General features: G+C 44.3%; 4 protein-coding genes across 5 annotated transcripts; 2 read left to right on the top strand and 2 right to left on the bottom strand.

Annotated features, from left to right (window-relative positions):
• Positions 1-933: 933 nt before the first annotated feature.
• LOC135387783 (protein regulator of cytokinesis 1-like) lies at positions 934-16,071 on the bottom strand. 2 transcript variants are annotated; one of them, XM_064616911.1, is made up of 11 exons: positions 15,946-16,071; positions 15,568-15,823; positions 14,321-14,560; positions 14,053-14,208; positions 12,045-12,194; positions 11,316-11,454; positions 10,353-10,723; positions 9,336-9,518; positions 8,228-8,365; positions 3,626-3,695; positions 939-1,192 (listed from the first exon to the last, which is right to left on the bottom strand). In XM_064616911.1, the coding sequence occupies exons 1-11, from the start codon at positions 15,960-15,962 to the stop codon at positions 1,134-1,136; spliced, it is 1,779 nt and encodes a 592-aa protein (XP_064472981.1). In that variant the 5' UTR covers positions 15,963-16,071; the 3' UTR covers positions 939-1,133. The 2 variants fall into 2 exon arrangements, with proteins under 2 accessions (XP_064472982.1, XP_064472981.1); XM_064616912.1 differs by lacking the exon at positions 3,626-3,695 and having other exon boundaries at positions 934-1,192; positions 15,946-16,069.
• Positions 16,072-16,238: 167 nt separating this feature from the next.
• Positions 16,239-17,694, top strand: LOC135387708 (EEF1A lysine methyltransferase 1-like). The gene is made up of 5 exons (XM_064616806.1): positions 16,239-16,283; positions 16,335-16,460; positions 16,516-16,598; positions 16,654-16,922; positions 17,009-17,694. Exons 1-5 carry the CDS (start codon positions 16,239-16,241, stop codon positions 17,119-17,121), a joined length of 636 nt encoding a protein of 211 aa, XP_064472876.1. The 3' UTR covers positions 17,122-17,694.
• On the bottom strand, positions 17,131-18,420 carry LOC135387788 (mitochondrial pyruvate carrier 2-like). Its single transcript, XM_064616918.1, has 5 exons — positions 18,306-18,420; positions 18,205-18,245; positions 17,993-18,077; positions 17,822-17,933; positions 17,131-17,420 (listed from the first exon to the last, which is right to left on the bottom strand). The coding sequence occupies exons 1-5, from the start codon at positions 18,391-18,393 to the stop codon at positions 17,384-17,386; spliced, it is 363 nt and encodes a 120-aa protein (XP_064472988.1). The 5' UTR covers positions 18,394-18,420; the 3' UTR covers positions 17,131-17,383.
• A 3-nt stretch (positions 18,421-18,423) lies between these two features.
• Positions 18,424-22,211, top strand: LOC135387785 (pyruvate dehydrogenase E1 component subunit alpha, mitochondrial-like). The gene is made up of 9 exons (XM_064616915.1): positions 18,424-18,618; positions 18,811-18,870; positions 18,933-19,106; positions 19,239-19,365; positions 19,421-19,512; positions 20,092-20,340; positions 21,521-21,660; positions 21,713-21,821; positions 21,947-22,211. Exons 1-9 carry the CDS (start codon positions 18,568-18,570, stop codon positions 22,133-22,135), a joined length of 1,191 nt encoding a protein of 396 aa, XP_064472985.1. The 5' UTR covers positions 18,424-18,567; the 3' UTR covers positions 22,136-22,211.
• Positions 22,212-22,337: the final 126 nt, after the last annotated feature.

The raw sequence follows: 22,337 nt of genomic DNA, 5'->3' as shown, positions 1-22,337 counted from the left end.
AATGACAAAATGAGACTGCACGACGTTCGGTTACGATGCTTACCTCGCCAATGCAGGAAAAAAATAAGCGCGCACAAGGATAGACAGCAGCCTGGAAACGTTTCACGATAATTTCTCAAGTTTGTGCCGGAACTAGGCCACGCTATTAATAGGGTCCGTCTTTGTAGGGTTATACGCGATTATACCCGATATTTACCTCCCGGTTCAAATCGGGGAAAAACCGGGTTCAACCCGGTTTTCCCCCAAACTCTGCTGGACTGGGCGAATCCAAAGTCATCGCAACTAACATGCAGCTTGGGAAACTGTGTTGTAAATGCGTAAATATGCTAATACACACAAACTGTCAAGACAGAACCTGCTGCCTCTTAGATGCTTAGACTAATTTGACTTAGACTTAATTGATACCCTTTGCCTATGGGTGTGTTGCATATTATGCCGAAGATAACCCGAGCGCCTGATCCAACCAGAATTAAGGTTGGATCAGATTCAGTTCAAGCCGATTACACCCGAATTATTCTTAACTATTAATGTGCCCTTGCAGTTGCAAGAAGGTACGTGCTTCCACCGTTGCAAAAGGAATGCTCAACTTCTTAGATTTGTTGTTGATAGATTTGTTTCCTCTACAATCTCTACCTGCAATCAGCAACTCCCCCTCGCTAGTTGTGGAGCAGCTTGGAACAATGTTGCGGATTTTTATCAGGATGGTACAATCGTTCACAGATATAATAGTAGATCGTATAAATACGGAGAAGCGTAAATGTGCAACCAAAAGCCATCTTTAGTAGCAACTAATTGCTCACCAAAGAGTTTCTTAATGGTAATGGTTCTGTGTAATCCACAATAGCACTCGTGAGTAAAAAAATTTCATCACAAACTCTATATCATTAAAACTTGCCCAGCAGAAAAGCACGGAGTAACGCACGTCGAACAGGGTCGAGTACACCACCACAAAGGTTTATTAATAAAGTGGCATTACTTACACTCATTACTTTACCAGATAAAACCCTTTATAATCTAAAGCTCTCAAATGTACAATATAAAAATGCGACTCAGTGTCGACTCAGAACTGCAGCTGCCGCGGGCACCTTTTAAGGCTCATCTGCTTTCCAACAGCAGACCGGTGCATTCTCGGTTCAGTCTTTGGGACCAACGTACTGCGGGACATCCCTCTCTTCGTGCTGTTGAGCACTTCCTGCAACGCAATAGAGAGGAAGGAGGTATTCTTCTAGCTGTGGCAATAAAACCATTAAGTCATTTAAAGGGGCACTAAAATGCAAAAACGAGTTCACTTCAAATTACGTTACACGCTGCGTTAATTTCGTAACTTTCGTTCCGCTACGAAGCTACGATCAAAATTATACCGGACTCTTTCTCGCTTCGGCACTAAGCAGTGAACGTCGTTTCAGCTCGTGCTTCGGTGTTTATAGTAGAACATGAGCGTGCCACACCATGGAGCAGTCCTGGCGAAAAACATAGTGCGCGTTGCGAAGCAGACTAGCATCGCTGTCCAAAGACGCGAGGATAAATATTGTCGGTGGAACATTCGCGAAAACTGTTGTGGTCTACACTTCAATGAATCTATATCGAAAAATGCAGCAGCGTGCATCACGCGCATATATGGAACACTACGATCGGACCTGTTCCAAATCCACACGTCCATGATAGGTACTCCAGTGCTTCACCTGTTGTCTCATCGGATGCCGTCAATCTTTGAATCCTGGGATCTCATTCGTTGCCTCCAAAGACGATTCTGTTGTCATTGCATTTTTCTTCTAAACGGTATCGTTGTGTTAACTAATTCTACTCGCATTATACTACTAATTGAAACGCAGACTTTCATTCGAGAGCAAGTTGTTTTTGCATTTTAGTGCCCCCTTTAATGACTGCTCAATTGCTGCACACTGTTCTGTCTGACAAGTTTCAACCGCGTCATTGCTTCTACTAATTACGTTTCAAATGGGATGCGTGTCCAGAACATGCTGACGGAATCAGAGAGAAAAGTTGCGTCTTTGTAATACTCTCATTTGTAATGACGAGTTCTCTCTTACATATCGCGACATAAGCCATTTTTTCTCGTACATCTAGCTCGGGGGGGGGGATTGGCTGAAATCTTATATCTTTAATCTCGTCTCCCTCGGAACGTGCTCCACAAAAAAAAAAGTTTATTTTAAAATGCCCCACACATTGGTGCGTTTGTGATAGAAGTATCCAGAGTCTGCTGGTCAAAATAGAGGTGAAAGGAGCGTCGAAGTGGCTCTGTTCCGCGCACCTTTATGAAATTCTATCCTCTTGCAAATAGCGCATTGACGCACGAGAAGCTGTCGTGAGATACGGCACGTGACGTCCAACGGCACAGCTCAAACATGTATAAGCGGCACGTGAGGCGAAAAAAGAAGACACTGAGCAGTTTCTACGTCACCCAGGGCTCGTCCGCGACTGCTTCCTCCGACTGTCTTTTGTAAATTTTATTGCGATGACTCCTTGTGAACAGCTTCACAGATGAAACCGGGGCTTTGAATCACGTTAAATGTCACTTCCATGCTCCTTTAAACTGGGCTACTACGCATAATGGGACACTTCAGGTGCGGAAGTGTCTCCGGGACAATGCGGAGAAGAGCAAAGCAGATGACGGGAGTATCTTTTCCGATAAATGAAACGACACACATAGACAGTTCTGAGCAAATAATAAAATAAATAATAATAAAAGAATGAATATAATAATAAAAGATGCGCACTATCCTAGAAACTTCTCAATTGGGAGGATGCGCACGTAGACAAGGATTCTAGGAGTCAAGGATTTGTTCTTTCCATGGACAGACTCAAATAAGCACCCAACTGGAAGCGGACCTCCTCCGAGAGTCCTTTATTGCTTCCCATGACTGCTCGCTGGAGCAACACCACCTAGATACAGAAGGCCCGCACGCTCGTCGACGTGACGTAACAATTAAGAGTCAGCCAATCAAGATCGTGTTTTGAACAGCTGTAGCCAATCGCGAATATGCTTTCAGTGGTCGTCGCCATGGAGAAGAAATATCACCGTCTGCAAGTTGCGATTGAACGTCCCCGCGTACGAAATTAGAAAACTTGAAAATAAAGATCAACACGGTCTCCATCTTTCTCAAAAAGTGATTTTCTGAAAAGCGTCTCGCACTTTTTGTCTAAATATTTAGGTGCGCAGCTTCCAGGTGAGCTGCAATCATCTGCACGTTCTTGAATTCGTAGAATGGGCCAAATTGTGACTGTATATATATATCCACGTAGCGAAGGAGGGAGAGGAGGCTGTTAAAAGAAGAGCTTTTTTATGCCTATCTAGAAAGTGGTTCATCTGTTTACCCAACTGCGATACCCAACATCCATTCAAATTTCTGGCCAACAGCTTACTGAGGTCAGGTATTAAATAAACCTCTTTCCTAATCGTGCAACCTTAGAGAAACATTCTGTAAATAAGTGTCGCTCCGTGTCTAATGCGGGCCGACGAGAGCAAAGACGGACTATGCGGTTGAGTATTTTCGCCAGTGTGCGTGAGTAGTTGACTAAGAACGCGCTAGGCTTTCGATTAGGATTAGGAAAGAGGCAGTTTAAAAACGAGATAAAAGTTATTTTCAAGTTAAAATGCACAGGACACCTGTATCGCTGGTGAACCGCACAAACGTGCTGGTGATGGGGTCACCCACTTTTGGATCTGCCAGCGCTTCCTGAAATGAGAGATTGCTTCCTAAGAGGTGTTCCAATTTATCACAATCTTGCGACTATGAGGATGATGGGACACATCTCCCACTTGTGTCCATCGCTGAGTATCTGACACATAATTTACATCTTTCTAATCCTCAGTGGCCTGCCAGTTAAGGCGGAATCACCTCAGCGTAATGTCTATGGGACTCACTCTGTTAAAGGGACTATGAAATTCCCCGAACCCCCCCATAATTTATTTTCTCGAAACAATTCTTCCCGTCGAGAAACTAATATGCCAGAAAATTTTCAGGGCGAAATCGCTCCACTTTGTGAGAAGCCCGCGCTTCAAGTTTCCCTTCCGCATTCCTCCTCTCCCGCACGCACTCTCCTGTGGAGTGAGCAATTATGTGGGCTGTGCTGCTGGCCCCCGTTACATCACTGGTGTTGCGCAATGCCAGGCAATGCTGTTGCGAGTCTGTGAGCGCAGTAGAAGTGGCTCCTACAAGGTCTCTGGTCGCATCTGAGGTCTGAAGCATTAAGTTTCTTTTCGTTGTAGGCGTTCGGATAACACACTGTAATGAACATGCGTCGCTAATAGCGCAAAAACAGGCGCTTCAAATCATAGATTTAGAAGTTACCCGTAAAAAAGAACTCGTTCCGGGGAGAAACTGAAAAATGGTCTCGAAGGTTTTCGGTTCAAAAGTTAGGGCATCTGGAACTCGAAGATACGTACCGACAGTGCCGGATTTAAGAGGGGTGGTGACAAACGGGGCCAATGCCCTGGGTCCCCACCACTAAGTATCAAAGTATCACTTACTTCTGTATACGATACGGTTCTCTCCGAAATTACGTATGCAGCAAGAACTTTTGTGCAATTGGGAAAATACTACACCTGTTGGAAGATACGCGGCATAGCTGTAACACAGCAGATACTTGACTGATAAAATTGGGCAATTCATTGAAAACCAACAGGAGGACGGGTTCTTGGGTGGCGTTTGCTCGGTTGCTCTTGTTGCGCAATAAGTAGAGCCCGGATTCCTAGGCAAATGCCCTTTTTTTTTGTGCAATCCTAATTGTGCCTTTTCAATACAGGAGCACGAACTGGGTGTTGGGGAACCAGCTATGGGGGTTTTGATAATGCCTATAAATGCCTATTCCAACATTGGTGCCTATTTTGTAGTAGGTACCTAAGACTCCGACTAAACATCGAAAAATGCCTATAATGGCGTTTGAGAAGTGGCGACAGTCCGTTTTGCAGGCAAAATTGACATGAGTCACCTGGCACGACATTTTGGAACCATCAATATCGCATCAAAGAAGCAATTATCTCAAAGATACTGGAACGTAAGCTGGGAATTCAAAATTGGTTACTCAAACATTTGAGGCTTTGTTTGTATCTGTCCCTTCTATGTTGTTCCAGCCCCAGAACATCAGTTTCTCCCTGGTTACTCAGTCCAGTCGCTTACTCGTGCTTTCTCTGTCTTCCAGAATTGAGTGTTTGTTCCTTGGGTCACTATTATAAGATATAGGCACGTTTCGTAACTGTTTTGTCGAAACCTAGAACTCTGAGCGCCGTTGCGTGCTTACATCTAAAAGAACTTTTTAGTTTCCACGTTCCTTTTTGTTTAAACTAATTTCACGCACGGTAAAATGCTGGGGAGGAGATGTGAGGCACGAAAATAGGTACAATCCCCGCAGTTTGGCAACCTTTAGGGATGTTATCCCCCTTTCCTGCAGTCAGTGCCAGTGAGGCACACGAGCGAAAATGATGTTCCGTCTAGTGTGAGGAGACTCCATCACCATATTTGCTAGCAGTTGCGAGCCACGCAGTAATGCCGAAAACCAAATCTAGAAGGCGGGGCTTAAAAAATTCCAACGAAGAAATTTGCGACTAAAGCTTTCGATGCTCGAAGCCCATCTCGCATATTGTCCGTATGCTGGCCGTGACAAGTTCTTCTGAAGTGCCGTCAAATGCAGGCAATGGCTGGAAGCCTCGTGACCGTAGTAGGACGGACAAGTTTTCCATTTCATGCAGCGAAAAGATTAGACAAACAGTCGCAACTCCCATTTAAGGTATTGTTCTTGCAGGTGGAACTGATTTATTCACTTTGTTTTTGCACTTTCAGTACTGGAGATGAAAAAAAAGGACGAGTTGTAGTGCCTATAATGCCCTTTTTAGTGCCTAAATCGGAGGGCCAGTTATAGGTGCCTAAAACGAGTTTTTTTTCGTGCCTATAAATCCGGGCTCTAGTGATAAAGGTTTGATTACAGCATGTTGCCTCGGCTTCCACTAGGGGTCAGTGAGAGCGGTAGTGTATATAAGCGTGTGTCTGTTCCATTAAAGGTTTGTCAGTCAGTCAGTCAGTGCTTTGTGTGTGTGTCATCTTTTCATGTCCCCTGCACTGGGGTTCTATCATTTTTAAAGGACATATTTTGTCGCGTTGTAGCACACTTGGCGCTATATACAGAAATTTATTTACATATGGCCGATGATTGATGATATGTACAATGCACTGTGGTATATACAGATATCAGTGAGCTATATATATATATATATACAAGTAGGAAAAATCAGAAGACGACAAAGAGCTTACAGGAAAACACAAAGGGGAGTTTATTAACACATATGGGGATAGGGGACGACGTTTCGGCAGTCAGCGCTGCCTTCGACGGGACTCGACGACTGTCCCGTCGAAGGCAGCGCTGACTGCCGAAACGTCGTCCCCTATCCCCATATGTGTTAATAAACTCCCCTTTGTGTTTTCCTGTAAGCTCTTTGTCGTCTTCTGATTTTTCCTACTTATTTCATTCTCGTGGTCAACCGCCCTTCTAAGCAACTAATCTCTATATATATAAAGAGGGGGAAAAGCCATTAAAAAAATAAGTAAATGATGCTAGACGTGTTTGAAATTCAAACTTACAGTTAAGATGGCTTCTATGGCTGCACGTAGAGAAAAAAGGTTTGCCAATCCCGAACGATGCGCAGCTACCCAGGGCCGACGAGCCGCAAACACGGCGAAACACGTGTCCTCTGGTGCTGTCGCATCGTTCAATGAGTATATATATATATATATATATATATATATAGTTGAAATAAATGGGAGACAGAAGACGAAAGTAGGGGAAGTAACAAAAAAGGGGTTTATTAAAACTTAAAAATCATAAAAGCTAGGGAGGATGCCTACGTTACGGCGGAAGCTCCGCCTTCTTCGGGACAAAAGAGCTAAAAGCCACAACTATAATTACGTAGCCGTCCGATCCAACTCCAACTTTTCAAGATATATATATATATATATATACTACAGGGTGTTTCACCTAAAAAATTCAAACTGGCGACTTGCTGGAGGAAACTTTTTCCGCCATTTACGAAGGCTTTGGACAATTTTTAATTGAGAATTTTTTTTTCAATCCAACTTTGAAAATTGTCGAGTCAACCTCACTTTTTTTTCTTTACAAAAATATAAGTCTCCCACAGATAATTTGGGACAGGAACCAAAACTGAACCCTGACAGAAAACACTGAATCAAATCCGTATAATTTCTTCAGATGGCGAATCAAATTCCAATAATCAGAAAAGGCACAATTCAACACACAGGGCAACTTTGAAAATGAATTATTTATCATCATTACGATGATGATGATGATTGTGAAATACTGCAGTGGTGTTCCCATTAGATGATGATATGATTTTTCACCCAGCATAACCTATTATGAGAGAAGGGTCTCTCTTTATCATGTATGGTAGAGAGGGATGAACTGCACATTTGAGAAGGAAGAGGGCACAGACTAGCTGGGGTGTAACAATTTTCAGTTGATAACTGTTTTCGTTCTTTCAGTCATTTTAGTCAACATGATTCATGCAGCCTGCCTCGTGTGAATCTCCTCATTTTTATTTTTATCTATTCATTTATTATTCCAAAACCCGAGAGACCACTAGGGGTCATTACATGGGCACACGATACAGCAAAACCTAACAGCCGTTGCGCACTATTAGTTTAGAAGGAGAATAAACGAGAATTATAATAATAATAACGATAGTAATACGAAGCAATAACGATAATACACTGTCCGCAGTAGACTAGCAAGGAAATCTACGTGACAACAAAGTTATTAATGAAACAAATAGGAAAGTAAATCCTTGCGCAAGGTTACGAGATCTGCGATGTCAACAATGTTCTGTGGGAGTGAGTTGCACTCGGTTTTGGCGAGTGGTATGAAAGATTGTCTGAAGGACGAGAAATAGTACGTGATACTTTCTGACTGTGATCGGTTTTATGACGGCATTCCACACAACGTAACACGGACCTTGCTTTCAATGACTATCCTTGCGTTTGCTGACCAAGAGGGAGTGGGGATCCAACCCCTGGATGCCAGCCAATAGGAGGACACTTCCCAAGCCTCCGCTCTCGCCTAAGAGATGGCGCAGCATTATCGCGAGGCTTCTGCCATGGCGCCCCAATCTAACCAATTGCTGAACGAGGCTCAGACAGGTTGGACCTTATACCAGTTTGAACAGAAGCTAGGTGTTTTTTATGACATAACATGCTGACCATACCTGGAACTCCTTGTAGGAGGCCACGCTTGTGATGCTGGTCTCTTGCAGCTTCTTTGACGTAGTGTTGGCGCCTCTCAACAACCCCCTAGAGGTGGAAGGCTGTGACGTCCCCTTAGTTGCAGCGCGCCTCAAAGGTTGCTACGGAATAAGCTCCGGATGAGACTTTGAATTTCCTAATGCAGAGCGAGTTTAAAATTGCGAACAAAATTTGCCGCAAGATACACTGGCAGATTTCAGAGTGCAGATAAGCGGACGCGTGACAAGAGGATTAATTCTGACGAGCTGCTCGATTACCATTTTACGCTAATCAACTTTCTTACTGTTCAAAACAGTGAAAACTGCGGACTCATCACAAACTATTTCCGTCACAATTTGAGAGTTAAATTGTATACGTTCGTTAAATGCGAGATCCTCGCATTCCCAACAGAAACAGGTGGGGACTTTCATAGCAGACACTAGAGGCCATTAAAGGGGCACTAAAGTGCAAAAATAACGCTTCAAATAACGTTACACGCAATGCTAATTCTGCGCTTGTTACCACAATTCTAAACTTTGATTCCGTTACGAAGCTACAATCAAAATTATACCGGACTCTTTCTCGACTCGGCTGCTAAGCAGTGAACAGCTCGTGCATCATCGGTGTTTATAGTAGAACATGAGCGTGCCACACCACGGAGCAGTCCTGGCGAAAAACATAGTGCGTGTTGCGGAGCCAACTGGCGTTCCAAGGATGCGAAAATAAATGTTGTCAGTGGAACATTGCAAGAACTGTTGTAGGCTACAATTCAGTGAGTTGGTATCGAAAAATCCAGCGGCTCGCATAACGCCGCGCATATACGGAACACTATGATCGGACCCGTTTGAAATCCACACATCCACGATAGGTATGCATGCGCTTCTCCTGCTGCGTAATTGGTTGTCACCGATCTTTGCTCCTGAGAATCCATTCGTTGCCGCCAAAGATCGCTCTGTCTCCATAGAGTTTTTCTTCTAAACGGTGGCATTTTGTCAACGAATTTTGTTTCAATTGTGCTAACTGAAACATAGTGTCATTTGAGAGCAAGTTGTTTTTCATTTTAGTGCCTCTTGAACCTCGTCGGACACCTACAGTTTTTCCTTTAGATCTCCTGAGCGTGGATCTCTTGAATGCAGGTGTGTTCGCCCTGGGAGAATTGTGTACAGTCATGCCCAATCTGGACACCTTGCTCACAGAGCGTAGTGGTGTGGCTGAAGCTGGCCTCTTGGTGCCCTTTGTGGTGAACGGCGTCTCCTGCTGCTTCCTTTGTCTCGCCTAAGAAGGACAGAGAAACGCATCAACCATAATGAGCACCAACTGCGTACTGTTTGACCGTTGCTGCTTTGGTCGTACTAACTAAGTTGCTTCATCAGAAAAAAATCAGTTTTACTTGCAGTGCTCAAATATGTCGGTATTAACTGCAAGAAAGGCTTCTATGGTGTATGGGGCGGATCCAGACCCTTTCTTTTTTTCTTGGTGGTGGTGGTGGTGGTGGTGGTGGTGGTGGTGGTGGTGGTGGGAAGTCTGTGTTTGTGTCTCTCTCTCTACTGAGAGACACAAAAGAGACGCATTCTCTCCAGCCATGTTCAGCTATATCAACCAGTAAGGGCACGTTCCAACAAAGAAATCAACCAATTGCAACAACTCCAAAGCCACGTAAGTTCTGTAATACGTGTTTGACCACGCTCACCGATCGTATCACCACAAGTACAAGTAGAACCATGTGACAGCACCATACCGCAGGTTGCTAGAGTGGGACTGGATCAAACAGATAGATTCGGATGGCTTGAACTCAAGCCAGTATAAGCCCAGATTTCTTTTTTGCACTTTTGTTATTCAAAACGGGGGGGAAAAAAATCGAAATCGGTGCACAGTGGCACAGAAAGTTCAACATTTCCACTTTTTGTACCAGATTGTAGCGGGACTTTGCGTGTGGCGCAAAAATGCGCAATTGGCGGACCAATCACACGCGTGAATGAATGAAAACTCTCGTTTAGTTGGTGGTTAAAAATGCACTGCACCCCGTTGCACGTTTATGACAATTATTGAGTTGTATCACATTTCATTGTAACGAGGTTTGACTGTGTTTTGAGTGACGTATATGTATACCTGTTTTTCATTTTCCTTCTCCTCCTTGTACTCCTCCCATTGGGCTTCCATGTGAGAAGTAAAGCCATTGCACCAGACATTAAATATGGAATCCTCCGTCTCTTTGGCATTCTCCATGTACGCCTGGATTTCATCTTCCAGCCTTGGGAGTTCTTTCTGAAGTCTCTTCCTTTCTTTTTCTTCTTGGAGGAGTGCACCCCCACGGTTATTGAAACGGGACGGGTCTCTGGCACGCTTCTCAAATTCTTTCAGCTTGGACCAGAGTCTCTCACGCTTCTCCACTTTGGCAAAAAGAGTCTCGTGCGTAGAGTGGAAGCTCTTCATCATACGGAGCTCCTTCTCCAGAGACTCCAAGTAGCTGTCGTTGTATTCTGAAAAAGACACAGTTTCAACAAACGCTCCATAGGGCATCACTTTTTAGGGTTATACCCAATTATGTCCGATATTTACCTCCCGCTTCAAATCGGGAAAAACAGGGTTCAACCCCATATTTCCCCGAAAACTGCTGGGCCGGGGGAATCCCAAGTCGTCACAACTATCACGCAACTTTGGAAACCATGTTCTAATTGCATAAATACGCTCATACAAACTGTCAAAATAGAGACCCTGCTGCCTCTTAGGTGCTTAGACTAAATATTGATACCCTGTGTCTACTGGAGCGTCACGCATATTAAGCCGATTAAACCAAAGATTTACGCCTGATCCAACCTGATTCAACCAGAATTGGGTTGGAACAGGTTCAGTTCAACCCGATTGCACCCGAATTATTGAACCAATATGTAACCTGGTATTTCCCCCCCAATTTTGCTCGAAAATATAACCCGAAAAAGTCGCGCCCTAAGTGTCCACAATACGGTAATGCTACACTCTTAATATTTATGGTCTGGCACTGCTCCTTCAATGGAACTTTGCACTGTTTGTGTGGTCTGGTTTGACACGAGTCAAAAGAGTAGGATTACTGACCAGCGCCTTCCAGTCTTGTTCCCCGTTCGGGAATGCCACACTTGTCGTACCACGTGAGGAGTTCCTGTTTCAGGTGATCCACAAACTGTGCCAGCTTCTCGCGCTTGAGAGCCTGACAGTGTCTCAACTCCTCCTCCAGCTGGAAACAAAAGGTGATTATGTCGGATATATGATCCTCGAAGACGCATACTTTTAGCGACAGAACCCACATATTTACTGTTGTCAATGTAGTATTACCATCTGCAAAAGCAGAGTAGACTGACATGGTTTCAACCCTGATGGGACTATAAAGATAGGCCGTATTATCCCGAGGCGAAATTGAAGGAAGGGCGATTACTTCATTTGCACTCGGTGTCCTAAAAAAAGAATTAATCCCAGTTGTTCGTACGTACCATTGTGAAGGATCGTGATGACGCGCACATAACCTTTCCTTCCTAAACAATCTCCAAGATCAATATTTTCCACACTTTGGCAGGCGACCCATCTTCGTTAATTGCTATAATTGACTTTGCATAATTTCCACTGGTCAGCGATAATTTCATCGTCTCACGTACTGCAGCTGCAATAACTGACACATGGAAGTCATCCTGATTGGTCGCGCTTGCAAGGCGGAGTTGTGTGATTGACACACAGTGCATCTTGGTGGCGCAACTAAAGTTGCATCGTGTGAATCGACCCTTAGCCACAGAAATCCCCGAAATTGGATTATGCAGAACAAAAGGAACTGACCGCTCCGATATCAGACATCTTGAGACTGGGGTGCTTTTCCAGAAAGCTTCCACGATATGACTCGGGGGTTTCTAACCTCTCCCAGTACAGGTACAGTTCCTCGACGAGGCGACGACGCTTTTCCTCAGCTTCTTGCTTCATCACCTGGAGCTGCGTGCAAACAGAAGGCCGTCCATCAAACCTGGGTATTTCTAATCATGGTCCGCTACAAACATATCTCAGAGTGCTCTCATGTGGCTACTCTACTCAGAGTGACTCTCTACAGTTGGAATTAACGGCTATTTCTAACATAGGCCAATAGTGACGGAGCAACTGGCCAATATGAGACCCGAACACGTACTTTGGACAACTATCCGTATCTCTGGGGTGACCCAGGGTTCACTTCAATCCCTCGATTGCCTTTTCTGTACATGCAACGTGTTTCTTTGTATACAGCCTAATGTGTTAGTAAATTTGACGGGGGACTAGAAAAAAAAAAGAAGCATAATTTGATGCGCAACGGTGCTTGCGTCGTTAGGTTTTCTCTGAAATCCGGATATTAACTGAGCAAATCATACACTCCGAAAAAACTGTTTGAAAAAAAAAAAAAAAGCAATCAACTCCGAAAAACATCCTACGGTATTGCCCAGAAATAAACTCCAAAAACCCGGAACCCTATTTATACGGTAGAATCTCTCACGGGTTGTGAATGTTGCGGGACATTCGTAAGATCAGAAACAAAGCAGACGAGAAGACCACAAAGGGTCTGAATCTGCCAGTTGTGGCGCTGCTATTCAGTATTAAGTTTGGGGTTGGCTAAACCCCCCGTCTTGGATTTTTACGATCCACTCAAAATGTGTAACGTTTGCTAGACTAACCCTGTAGAAGAGTCCCGAAGCTTTCTTTCTTTCTTTTTTTTTTACTAACAAGGGGGTTTTGCGTTTGAAGGTAGGTACAAGACCTTAACAAGCTCCCCTCCTCAGGTACACGAGCGAAGGTCACATCGCGTCCAGTGTGATCAGAATTGATCCCTCATATTTGCTACTATTGAGGCCCTCATGGTAACGCTGACAACGAAATCTAGAAAGCGAAGCTTAAAAAGTTGGAGAACCAAGAAATTTTAGCGTCTCACTAAAGCTTCCGATGCTCGAATATCGCCAGTATGTGCTGCACGCTACAAGCCCTCCCAAGGAGTGTCGTGGAATCAGTGGCAGTGGCTAGAAGTATTGTCCTTTGACCATAGTATCATCAATAAGTTACGCATTTTGTGCAGCAAAATATTAGGAAAACAGTCGCAACCACCATTTACGGTGCTGCTCCTGCAAATAAAACTGATTTATACACTTTTATTTTGGCGCTTTTGGCGCTACAGATGAAAAAACTCGTCAATTTATCGTGCCTATAATGCCATTTTAAGTGTCCAAAATCAAGATTCTTAGCGCCTTTTGTAGCCCGCATTTTTTTGTGCCTAAAAATCTGGGCTCTAGTCGTAACTATCGCAAAAATTGAATTGAAAGTACGCAACAAAATGCAACTGCGTGCAATGGTGGTGGAGAGCAGTACCAGTCTGTGCCTGGGACCTCGTGCCAATGCTACAAGGGCCATGCTTGCCGACTGGTTCAGAGAAATGTCGTCTGCTACTTCGTTCTTTGAGGCTCCGAAAAAGCATCGCTCATGGCTCAGTCATGATTCAGCCGCTCCTTCTATCCCAAATTCTCCCGAGGGAACCGGCAAAACTGGTTTACTGCAGCAAGGGGGCAGGGTGCTGACTTCCACTGAACAGCGAATCAGAACGAGCTGCCCCTGTAATGTCATCGGTGTCATTATGCCCGGAGTGGCTAGTTAAGGGTGAATACGCGGAGCCATGTTTACGAGAGTGTTTTCTTGGAAACAAATCGTGCACATCAAAACCTCTCGCACTATTTGGTAAATTGACAGAAACACTTTCGTCGGACGTCTCGAAGCGAAATTTTTTCGGATGGCCCTTCGTACACCTTCGAGAGGGTTTCAATTAACGGGACTGCAGTACCTTGGCCAGGTGGGACTTTGCCAGTGTCAACCTTTCCTGCGTGAGGCACACGTCTTCCAAGTCCAACTGACTGTCCATTTCTGGCGATGCCCCCAAAAGTGTCATCAGGTCCAGAATGTCCTTATGGAGAGTAGACAGGAACTTTGTCCTTCTGTCCTGCGCGGGAAATTACCGACAATTCCCGCTGCCATTAAAGCTGGAAAAACCGGAACTCGAAAGGCTTTTCTCAAAATATGTCCGCAATTATTTTCTCGGGACGCGGCCTTACCTGTTCCTTTTTCAGCATGCCGATATGAACCTCGATATCTCGGAGATCTTGTTCCGTTGGTACACTGTCTTCTCTGAGCACAAAGCCGTGCGGTGCCATCGCGAGTCTCTGACAAAGCTTGCGCTCGGACAGCCGGAGCTGTTTGTGAAGTCTTAGTCTTTCCACTTTCATGTGTTCCAGCCGCTCTAGTTCTTCACGTAGGATCTCCTCCTTGGCAAGTGGGGTCTGATTCTCATCTAACTGTACGGTGTGGGCAATAAAGGTGCATAAACATTGGGATCGGTAAATCTACTACCCATAGATCGAGTAGTTACCCGTCATAAAGAACCTGTTACGAGTTAAGTTACCGTGTGAAAAGTGTAACTAAGTTCATAACCAAGTCCTGCAGCCTGCAATGTAACTCGCAGTTATGGAGTTGCTTAAAAAAAGAACGAGTTACTTCCAAGTTACTTCGGACACAAAATAGCACTACACAGGCTTGAGTTGCCTGCGGTGGGGCACAACACGCTTAGATGCTTTTGTTTATGTCCAGCAATTCCAACGCTTTACATCTTACTGCCTGCAGGCGCAAAATGGTTCAGCTTCACTTCAATGGCAGCAGTTCTTACTTCCTGAATAGAATACTGTCACAGGTTGAGTATCACGGTTTGTGGCATAAAATGCCAGGAACGAACCGGAAAGAAGGCGAGAAAATCAAGAAAAAATGTGGATGTGAGTGCAAAGTGAATGAAAAGGAACTTGGAACTTAGCTTAAGTTAATTTGTCAAAGTTACCTGAAAAAGAAACAAATTCCTCTGAAAGTTACCACAGCGCAAAAGTAACCAGTTACCTCGAACTCTGAATATACTACCATCGCAAAAACTATCTACTTTGATGCCAGGTTGCCCAGTTGACAATTAAGACTCCAGGGAGGATCTCCCCTAAAAACGTTAGCAATGCACTGGCTCGGGTATACCCAAATGCCTTGCCACTCAGGTTTCACATTATGTCTGTATATTGTCGGTCCTAGGTTGTACTCTAACCTTCTTGCAAGCCACGGTCATGTTTTACAGCCTGCTTCACTGGGACACATAGGGCAAGATATGCAGTCGTTGGGCTTGGCCCATGAAGGTAAACGAAAAGGAGGGGGTAGAGCCTGGGCCTCAAGTTTACATTGGGGTGCCCATAACGACAAAGAAACCTCCCAAAGTGGACCCAGCCCCGCTTCATTTAAGTGTCACAGTAAAAGAGCTTTTGTAAATTCTCGCCTCCAGCACAGGAAGGTCAAGTAGGTCCCGAAGCATCGTCGCTTGTTTCTTGTAATCGACGATACTGTCAAGCACTTGCTGACGCATTCGCTGTTCGCCGTCGACCAGGTCGGCAACCATATGACGGATGTGATCCGTCGCCTTATCGAATCTCTCTCTTGCGGCATCCACCGGGACTCCTAACTCGAGCCACAGTTTCAGAACGCCTTCATATTCTGTGGCCACGAAATTAGAAAGCTCCTTCAGCCTATGGGCTCTGCGTGAGACAAAAGTACAATTTTTTCCCGTACAACAGGGTCCTTTCGAAATGCTTTCAATAATGTTGATAAAACTGCCCATGACTGAGAGCCTTGAGCATTGGTAAAGTATAGTACTTACGCGTAATCGCACGACATTGATCGTTGTAATTTGACTGCCTTGTTGGGGCTGTGGGGCTGTGGTTTCGGTTGAGCGACAGGTATAGTTTTAAACTGCGGTATGCATGGGCGGTACGCCTCGCGCCAATGAGCTTGTCGGATTCCAGATGACCGTTATCAAAAGTCAGAATAATAATAATATTAACTCTGATTCTGGCTACGTTCGCGTTTTGTGTTTCATTTTTTTTTTGTAGGAAAACTTACTGATTACGCATTATTGTAACACTGCAAAATAACTACCACGAGCGTGTAGTTATGGCAACGGCAACAACACAACGCCATAATGGATGCCGCCATCAGGTAAGGTCGGGCGCATGCGGTGAAAACTCAAGTGTGGTGAAATCTAATTAGTGCCGTTTCAGGGTCACTGAAGAGGAGGAGGATGTGCCTCGACTGTCGGAGTATACACTTGAAGCTCTCAGAGAATTCCTTGCGGAAAATGCCGTGAGAGATCCGACGAATTTGGACGAGAATTGGGTACGTCGTTCAATTAAGCAAACGATGATACCTTATTTGTAACTATTATTTGCAGCAACTGAGTCAGTTTTGGTACAGTGACGAAACAGCAACGGCACTTGCAAACCAAGTGATAAGGCTTTGTGGACAAAATGACCGGTTCGTTCATCTACGTATGTGGTATACATGCTGCGTGACATGATTGTTTTTACAGAATCGTCTGCATATCTTGCCCAACACTGTACAGAAAACTGAAAGAGCTCGAGTGTCCACTGGAAACTAAGTTGCTTGAATACGACAAAAGATTCGCAGTCTTCGGTGACGATTTCGTGTTCTATGATTACAACCATCCTACGTACATCCCTGTGGGTTTAACATCCGAGGTTGTCGTCGCCGACCCTCCGTTTCTGTCAACTGAGTGTATAGAGAAAGTGTCGGAAACGATCAAGATCATTGCACCCAAGTATATCATACTTTGTACAGGTTGGTTTTCCTCTTTCCCATGCTCAGGTTTCTCCTTTTTTTTTTTATAACTGAGCAGTTTTATCGGATACGCTTTGTCTACGCAGGTGCCGTGATGGAGTCCGATGTCCAAAAGTTCCTGGGGCTAAAAATGGCAAAGTTCAGTCCAACACACACACGTAACCTCGGAAATGAGTTCAAGTGTTTCACAAACTACTAGATAGATCCATACAAGAACACATGCACAGTTTATTCCAAAGATTGCTTATTTTATTTACTTCACACATCCAAAGATATTTTCTTGTAGCATCTGACTGTCATACGATACCAAAGACGTAGATAACTATTTTCTGTACTCAAAATGATTATTTTTTTTAAATTGCGTAGAAAGACGTGTCGCAGCCTTTTCTATTGGGCATTATAACAGAAATTGGGGCAGTATTCTTCCTACATAGGGATTCAATCTAGGATTGCAAGGACAGTTAACCGCTGTTGGCATCTTTGAGTGACTGTCTATGCCTGAAAAAAGAGTAACATATATTCATATTAGGTACACTTAGTTTCCAATGGTGAAGAATAGTAGTTACACAGTAGTAGAACTGGTAGTTCGTAGTTCTAATCATGGGCGTTCCCAGGATTTTTTCTAAAGGGGTAAGCAAAACATACAACCCCCTCACATCTTTTCCTGGAGAGGGACACTGCAGACTGTAAGGGTGTTCAGGGGTCCACATTGCTGTACGTCTTAGAAAAATCATGATTAATAAAGAGATGTCACTAGTGACCTTGAAGCTCTCGTATGCCCATGGTTACAACCACATTTTTACCGTCCTTCACGTTTTGTCACTGTGCCAAATAAAATGTTTGTAAACACAAGCAGCCCACATAAATTGTAGCTCATGAACGTTTCTCTGACGACATACCAGTATATCCTGAGTAACTGGTATATCCCAGTAGCACCTACGAACACGTTGACGCTGAACAGGTTGTAATTTTTTGGGATGATCACCATGGAGTACCGAGACCAGATGACACCTATGACAATGAGTGAATATTTTTTGCTCCGATCATTAATAAGCAGAGCAGGTGCTAACCAGTGGCTGCAAGAGCTGTAGATTGGGATGCGCTTAGTTTCTCAGCTGGCCGTGCCAAATCACCTATACCGGCTATCACCAGGGCCTGCGCAGTTACCAAAGAAAACATTTTACCAGGCGTCGCCTCAGAGAACGATCACAAAATGGTCTCGTTAAGAGTACGGATTTTATACCAACAGTGCCCACTTTTAAAGTACCGAGTTAATATTTACCCATTTAAAGGCGGGCGCCCAGAAAAAGATGGTCTTGGGGCCTGCACAAAAAAGAGAGATGTGTCTCACATGAATATATCCAACGTTTTTCAGTCATGTACCTGCTGGGTGCTCCCATAGCGGCCGTAATTTCGCAGGAACAAATTTTTCTCCAGTATTTACAAGGGCACGGTAAAGTGCAGACGCCATTTTCCTGACGATAGACGATAGTGTCTAGCAGGTGGCGCAAGGTGCCTTACAACTTCTCTGCCGAATCTGCAGGCTTCTGTTTGCCCTTCGTAGTGTATGTGTTCTTGGGGACGTTTTTTGGTTATGAAGAATGTAACACATTGAACCTTCGAGACATTACGAGCCACTGCAAGAATGAATTCTTCGATTACAAAAGTCGTTTGCCGTGCAGCTTTAGGGCGAAAGGTGGGTTTGTCCTTCGCTTTGCCTCGTTTTCGAGTTTGGCTCCGCAGAGAGCTTTTGGATAGAGCCATTTCCCAGCTCCTGCGTAAACTTTAAACTCGAATAGACTGAAAGTTGCGTTCATTGAACCAAGATTCCTCCTACGGGTTGACAGGTTTTTTTGTGACATAGCTCGAAACGCTCTTGTTTTTTCAGAGCTGCGGCGTTACTCTAGTGGCAAGCCGAAATGCATCTCAGGCTACATTTCAGACGAAGGTATGACTTTGTGTCGTTTAAGGTAATTAAGTTCCCAGCGTATTTCTCGTATGTCTTTGTAGCCATATAAGCTGCACAGGCTGGATTCCGGTCCATCCACGGACGTAACCTGTACTCGTGAAGATGCTTTGAAGCTGTACCACCAAATGTTTGTCATACGTCGTATGGAAACTATGGCCAACGCCATGTACAAGTCGAAGCTTATCCGTGGTTTCTGCCATCTTTATTCCGGCCAGGTACGCTGTTGATTTCTCTGGGAATAGTTGTTTTACAGTCCGCTTTAATCACGTTATCAGCTCTTGGTTGGAATGAAACAACATTACCCTCTTTCCGTTAAAATGGCAGTTGTTGTACACATCTCCGTTTAGGAAGCCTGTGCAGTTGGTATGGAGGCAACCTTGAAGAAAGGCGACAGCGTCATCACTGCCTATCGAGCCCATGGTTGGGCTTATCTCCGCGGAGTCAGCGTTAAAGGAGTGCTCTCCGAACTTACAGGTGAACCTTTTCTTTTCTCGTTTTCCAACGGCCTTTTACCGTTTCTCGCACGAAGGTCGCAGAGAAGGCTGTGCCCGTGGGAAAGGAGGCTCCATGCACGTCTATCATGAAGGGTTCTACGGTGGAAACGGCATCGTAGGAGCTCAGGTGGGCTCTGTATACGTGAGAGCAAGAAAAGTTTGACAAAGTGACTCAGAAAGCGTCACTACGGTGATGTTTTGTTTCCTTATTTGAGACTAGGGATGTGCCAACCGAATCTCATTTTCTAATTTCATTTTCAAAAAAACCTCCGGAGTCCGCCTCATTGGCTGACGGGTGTTTTCTTGTTTGTTTGTTTACATTGCTCTGGACTGACAGAGTTGAGGCAGGAACTGTTACGTTACAAGTTTAAGACTAACCTGGTTTTGCTTTTGATTGTTGCTTAGTTTTATGGAAATAATTCGGACTCGAGAATTTACGCATTTCTTGTAGTCGACGGACAACGCGTTAAACAAATTACGTTCAAGAAGGGCTATATGGGTATATTTTCCCCCGAAACACTATTTAATTTGTTTTTCGTTAAACAAGGGCATCATATTCTGTTTCAAAAGACTTTTCGATATTTGTAGAACCTTCCTTGGATTCAGCTTACACAGAGGGAACCTACGTGTATTACGCGTATTCACCAACATGCATCGGATTTTTGGCTGAACCGCAGTTAACGACTTTTTAAAATGAAAATAACAGGTGCCGCTTGGAACTGGCATCGCATTTGCGCACAAGTACAATGGTACAGACAACGTGTGCCTCACCCTGTACGGGGATGGAGCAGCCAATCAGGGCCAAGTATTTGAGGCGTACAATATGGCCAAGCTGTGGAACCTTCCTTGTGTGTACGTCTGTGAGAACAATGGTTTTGCCATGGGCACCAGCGCGGCCAGGGGAGCTGCCTGCACGGATTACTACTCTCGTGGAGACTACATTCCGGGCATTTGGGTAACCTGCTTTCAAATTTGCTTGCTATCCAGCGAAATGTTCCTTTTTTTGAACAAGAGCCCGCTTTGTTTTCAAGGCACTGTGGAGCTAGCGATATGGAGTACATTCCTAAATAAGAACAATGTCAATGGGCAATTACACTCCTCTCAGCTGGAACAGTTGCACATAATAGGTTTTTTAGGAAAAATCAACTCCCCCTCTCAATCCTCCTCTGGTATAACGGAAAGAGTACATTTTCCCCATCAGTTCAAAAATTCGATTCTGTGGCTCCTACTAGAGTTAGTGACCTTAGCTCCTCCTACACGTCCCAAAAATCATTGCGCAGTTTGGAATGATTTTTGTGCATCATTTTTGTACGCAATTCTCAGATATTGTTAAGGCCCCTGGTTTTCTGTTGCAGCAAATTCAAAATTCTGCACCACTGACGCATAAATTCCTCTACTTTCTGCAGCAAGGAGTCGACATCTGCCGGGAAAGAGTTCTTTCTTGGATAATGTGGGAACAAAAAATATTTGATAAAATTAGACTCGAAGCACAGTTACGGCTCAGCATTGTATCTTGATATCTTGTGTTTTCCTCTGATGTGGTCTGTCGCCTGCAGTCATTTTATACTTGCTGAAAGCTCTTTCAGCATCTACAGAGTTTATAGGAACTTTATAGGAAGGAGTTTAGAATACATACCCTGGGGAAGTTACATCTCTAGACACCCTTTTTTGTTTGTGGGCTGTAGGCATTATTTGAGAGTCAGCTTTTTAAAGGCAACCTCCCAGACATATTAATGTCACCCACAGCCACCGCACGGCAAAATATGCGCAGTAAATTTTGGGTAACGTTATTTTAAGCTAAGCTACAATTTGTCTCTCTTGGTTCTGCAGCATGGACAATTTTGTAAAGCAGGCTTCACCTTATGCAGGGAAGCGTCAGTGAAGCCCACTTTCGGGAGGTGTCGTCCATAGTAGTCGAATATTCAGAAATCCGAATATTGGCTATTCGATTTGCGAACCGAATACTTAGAGCGATCGATATTTGATTCGAATTGGAGTATCCGCATAACCCTTAAAAAATAAGTGATTCTGCCAGAATCCAGAGTGCCAGAAGAAGGATTCCAGCGGAACTGCGGAAAAACCTGGGGCCTTAGATATTGTACTTTTGTACGCGTTAAAGAAGAATTACTCCACAGGCGGATGGCATGGATGTCCTGGCAGTGAGGGAAGCATCCCACTTCTGCGTGGACATGTGTAGACAAGGCAAAGGGCCCGTTGTCTTGGAAGTGGCAACATACAGATATTACGGCCACAGCATGAGTGATCCAGGCACCAGGTAACTTTTGGAACTTGTTTAGGAAATGCATCATTGAGTTCCACCCTCTCAGTTACCGGACGAGGGAAGAAGTGCAGGAAGTACGACACACGCGGGATCCAATCACACATTTCAAGGACAAGATCATCACAGCGGAGCTTGTCACTGCCGACGAGATAAAGGTGAGCATTTCTAATATCGAGAAATTGTCAAAATTGGCCATTGGCAACTGGTCTAACGTACGATGCGTGTGATGCACACAATTGGAAGCCATTTTTTTTTACCTTGGTTATAAAATGAATGTCAGAAACTGGAGCAAGAAGTGAAGAAAGATGTGGACCAAGCTGCAGAGATTGCAAAGTCAGAAAAGGAGATTCCCCTGGAAGAGCTTTTTGGTGACGTCTACTCACATCCATTGGAAGAAGACATCCGAGGCACGACACCCTTCACGCAGCACAAACACCTCAGGGTCAACAAACCAATCAACCTCAACTGAGCAGAAACATCGTAGCCATCCTTAGCGGGCAAACCAAGTATAGGCGAGCGATTAATAAACAAAATAAATTGGGTGATTGCATTGTCTATGTGAATAGTTGAAATGTGTCTATACAAATATCGTCAAGATTTGACTCTGAATGCGGAATAAATAGCACTCTGGGCAACTCTGTTCATTGCAGCCTGGTTGCATAAGTCTTCAA

The sequence above is a fragment of the Ornithodoros turicata genome, chromosome 3 (genome assembly GCF_037126465.1).
Source record: "Ornithodoros turicata isolate Travis chromosome 3, ASM3712646v1, whole genome shotgun sequence".
Lineage (NCBI taxonomy): Eukaryota > Metazoa > Arthropoda > Arachnida > Ixodida > Argasidae > Ornithodoros > Ornithodoros turicata.
The sequence above is the reverse complement of the archived record's forward strand: the minus strand, read 5'-3'. Positions and strand labels throughout refer to the sequence as shown.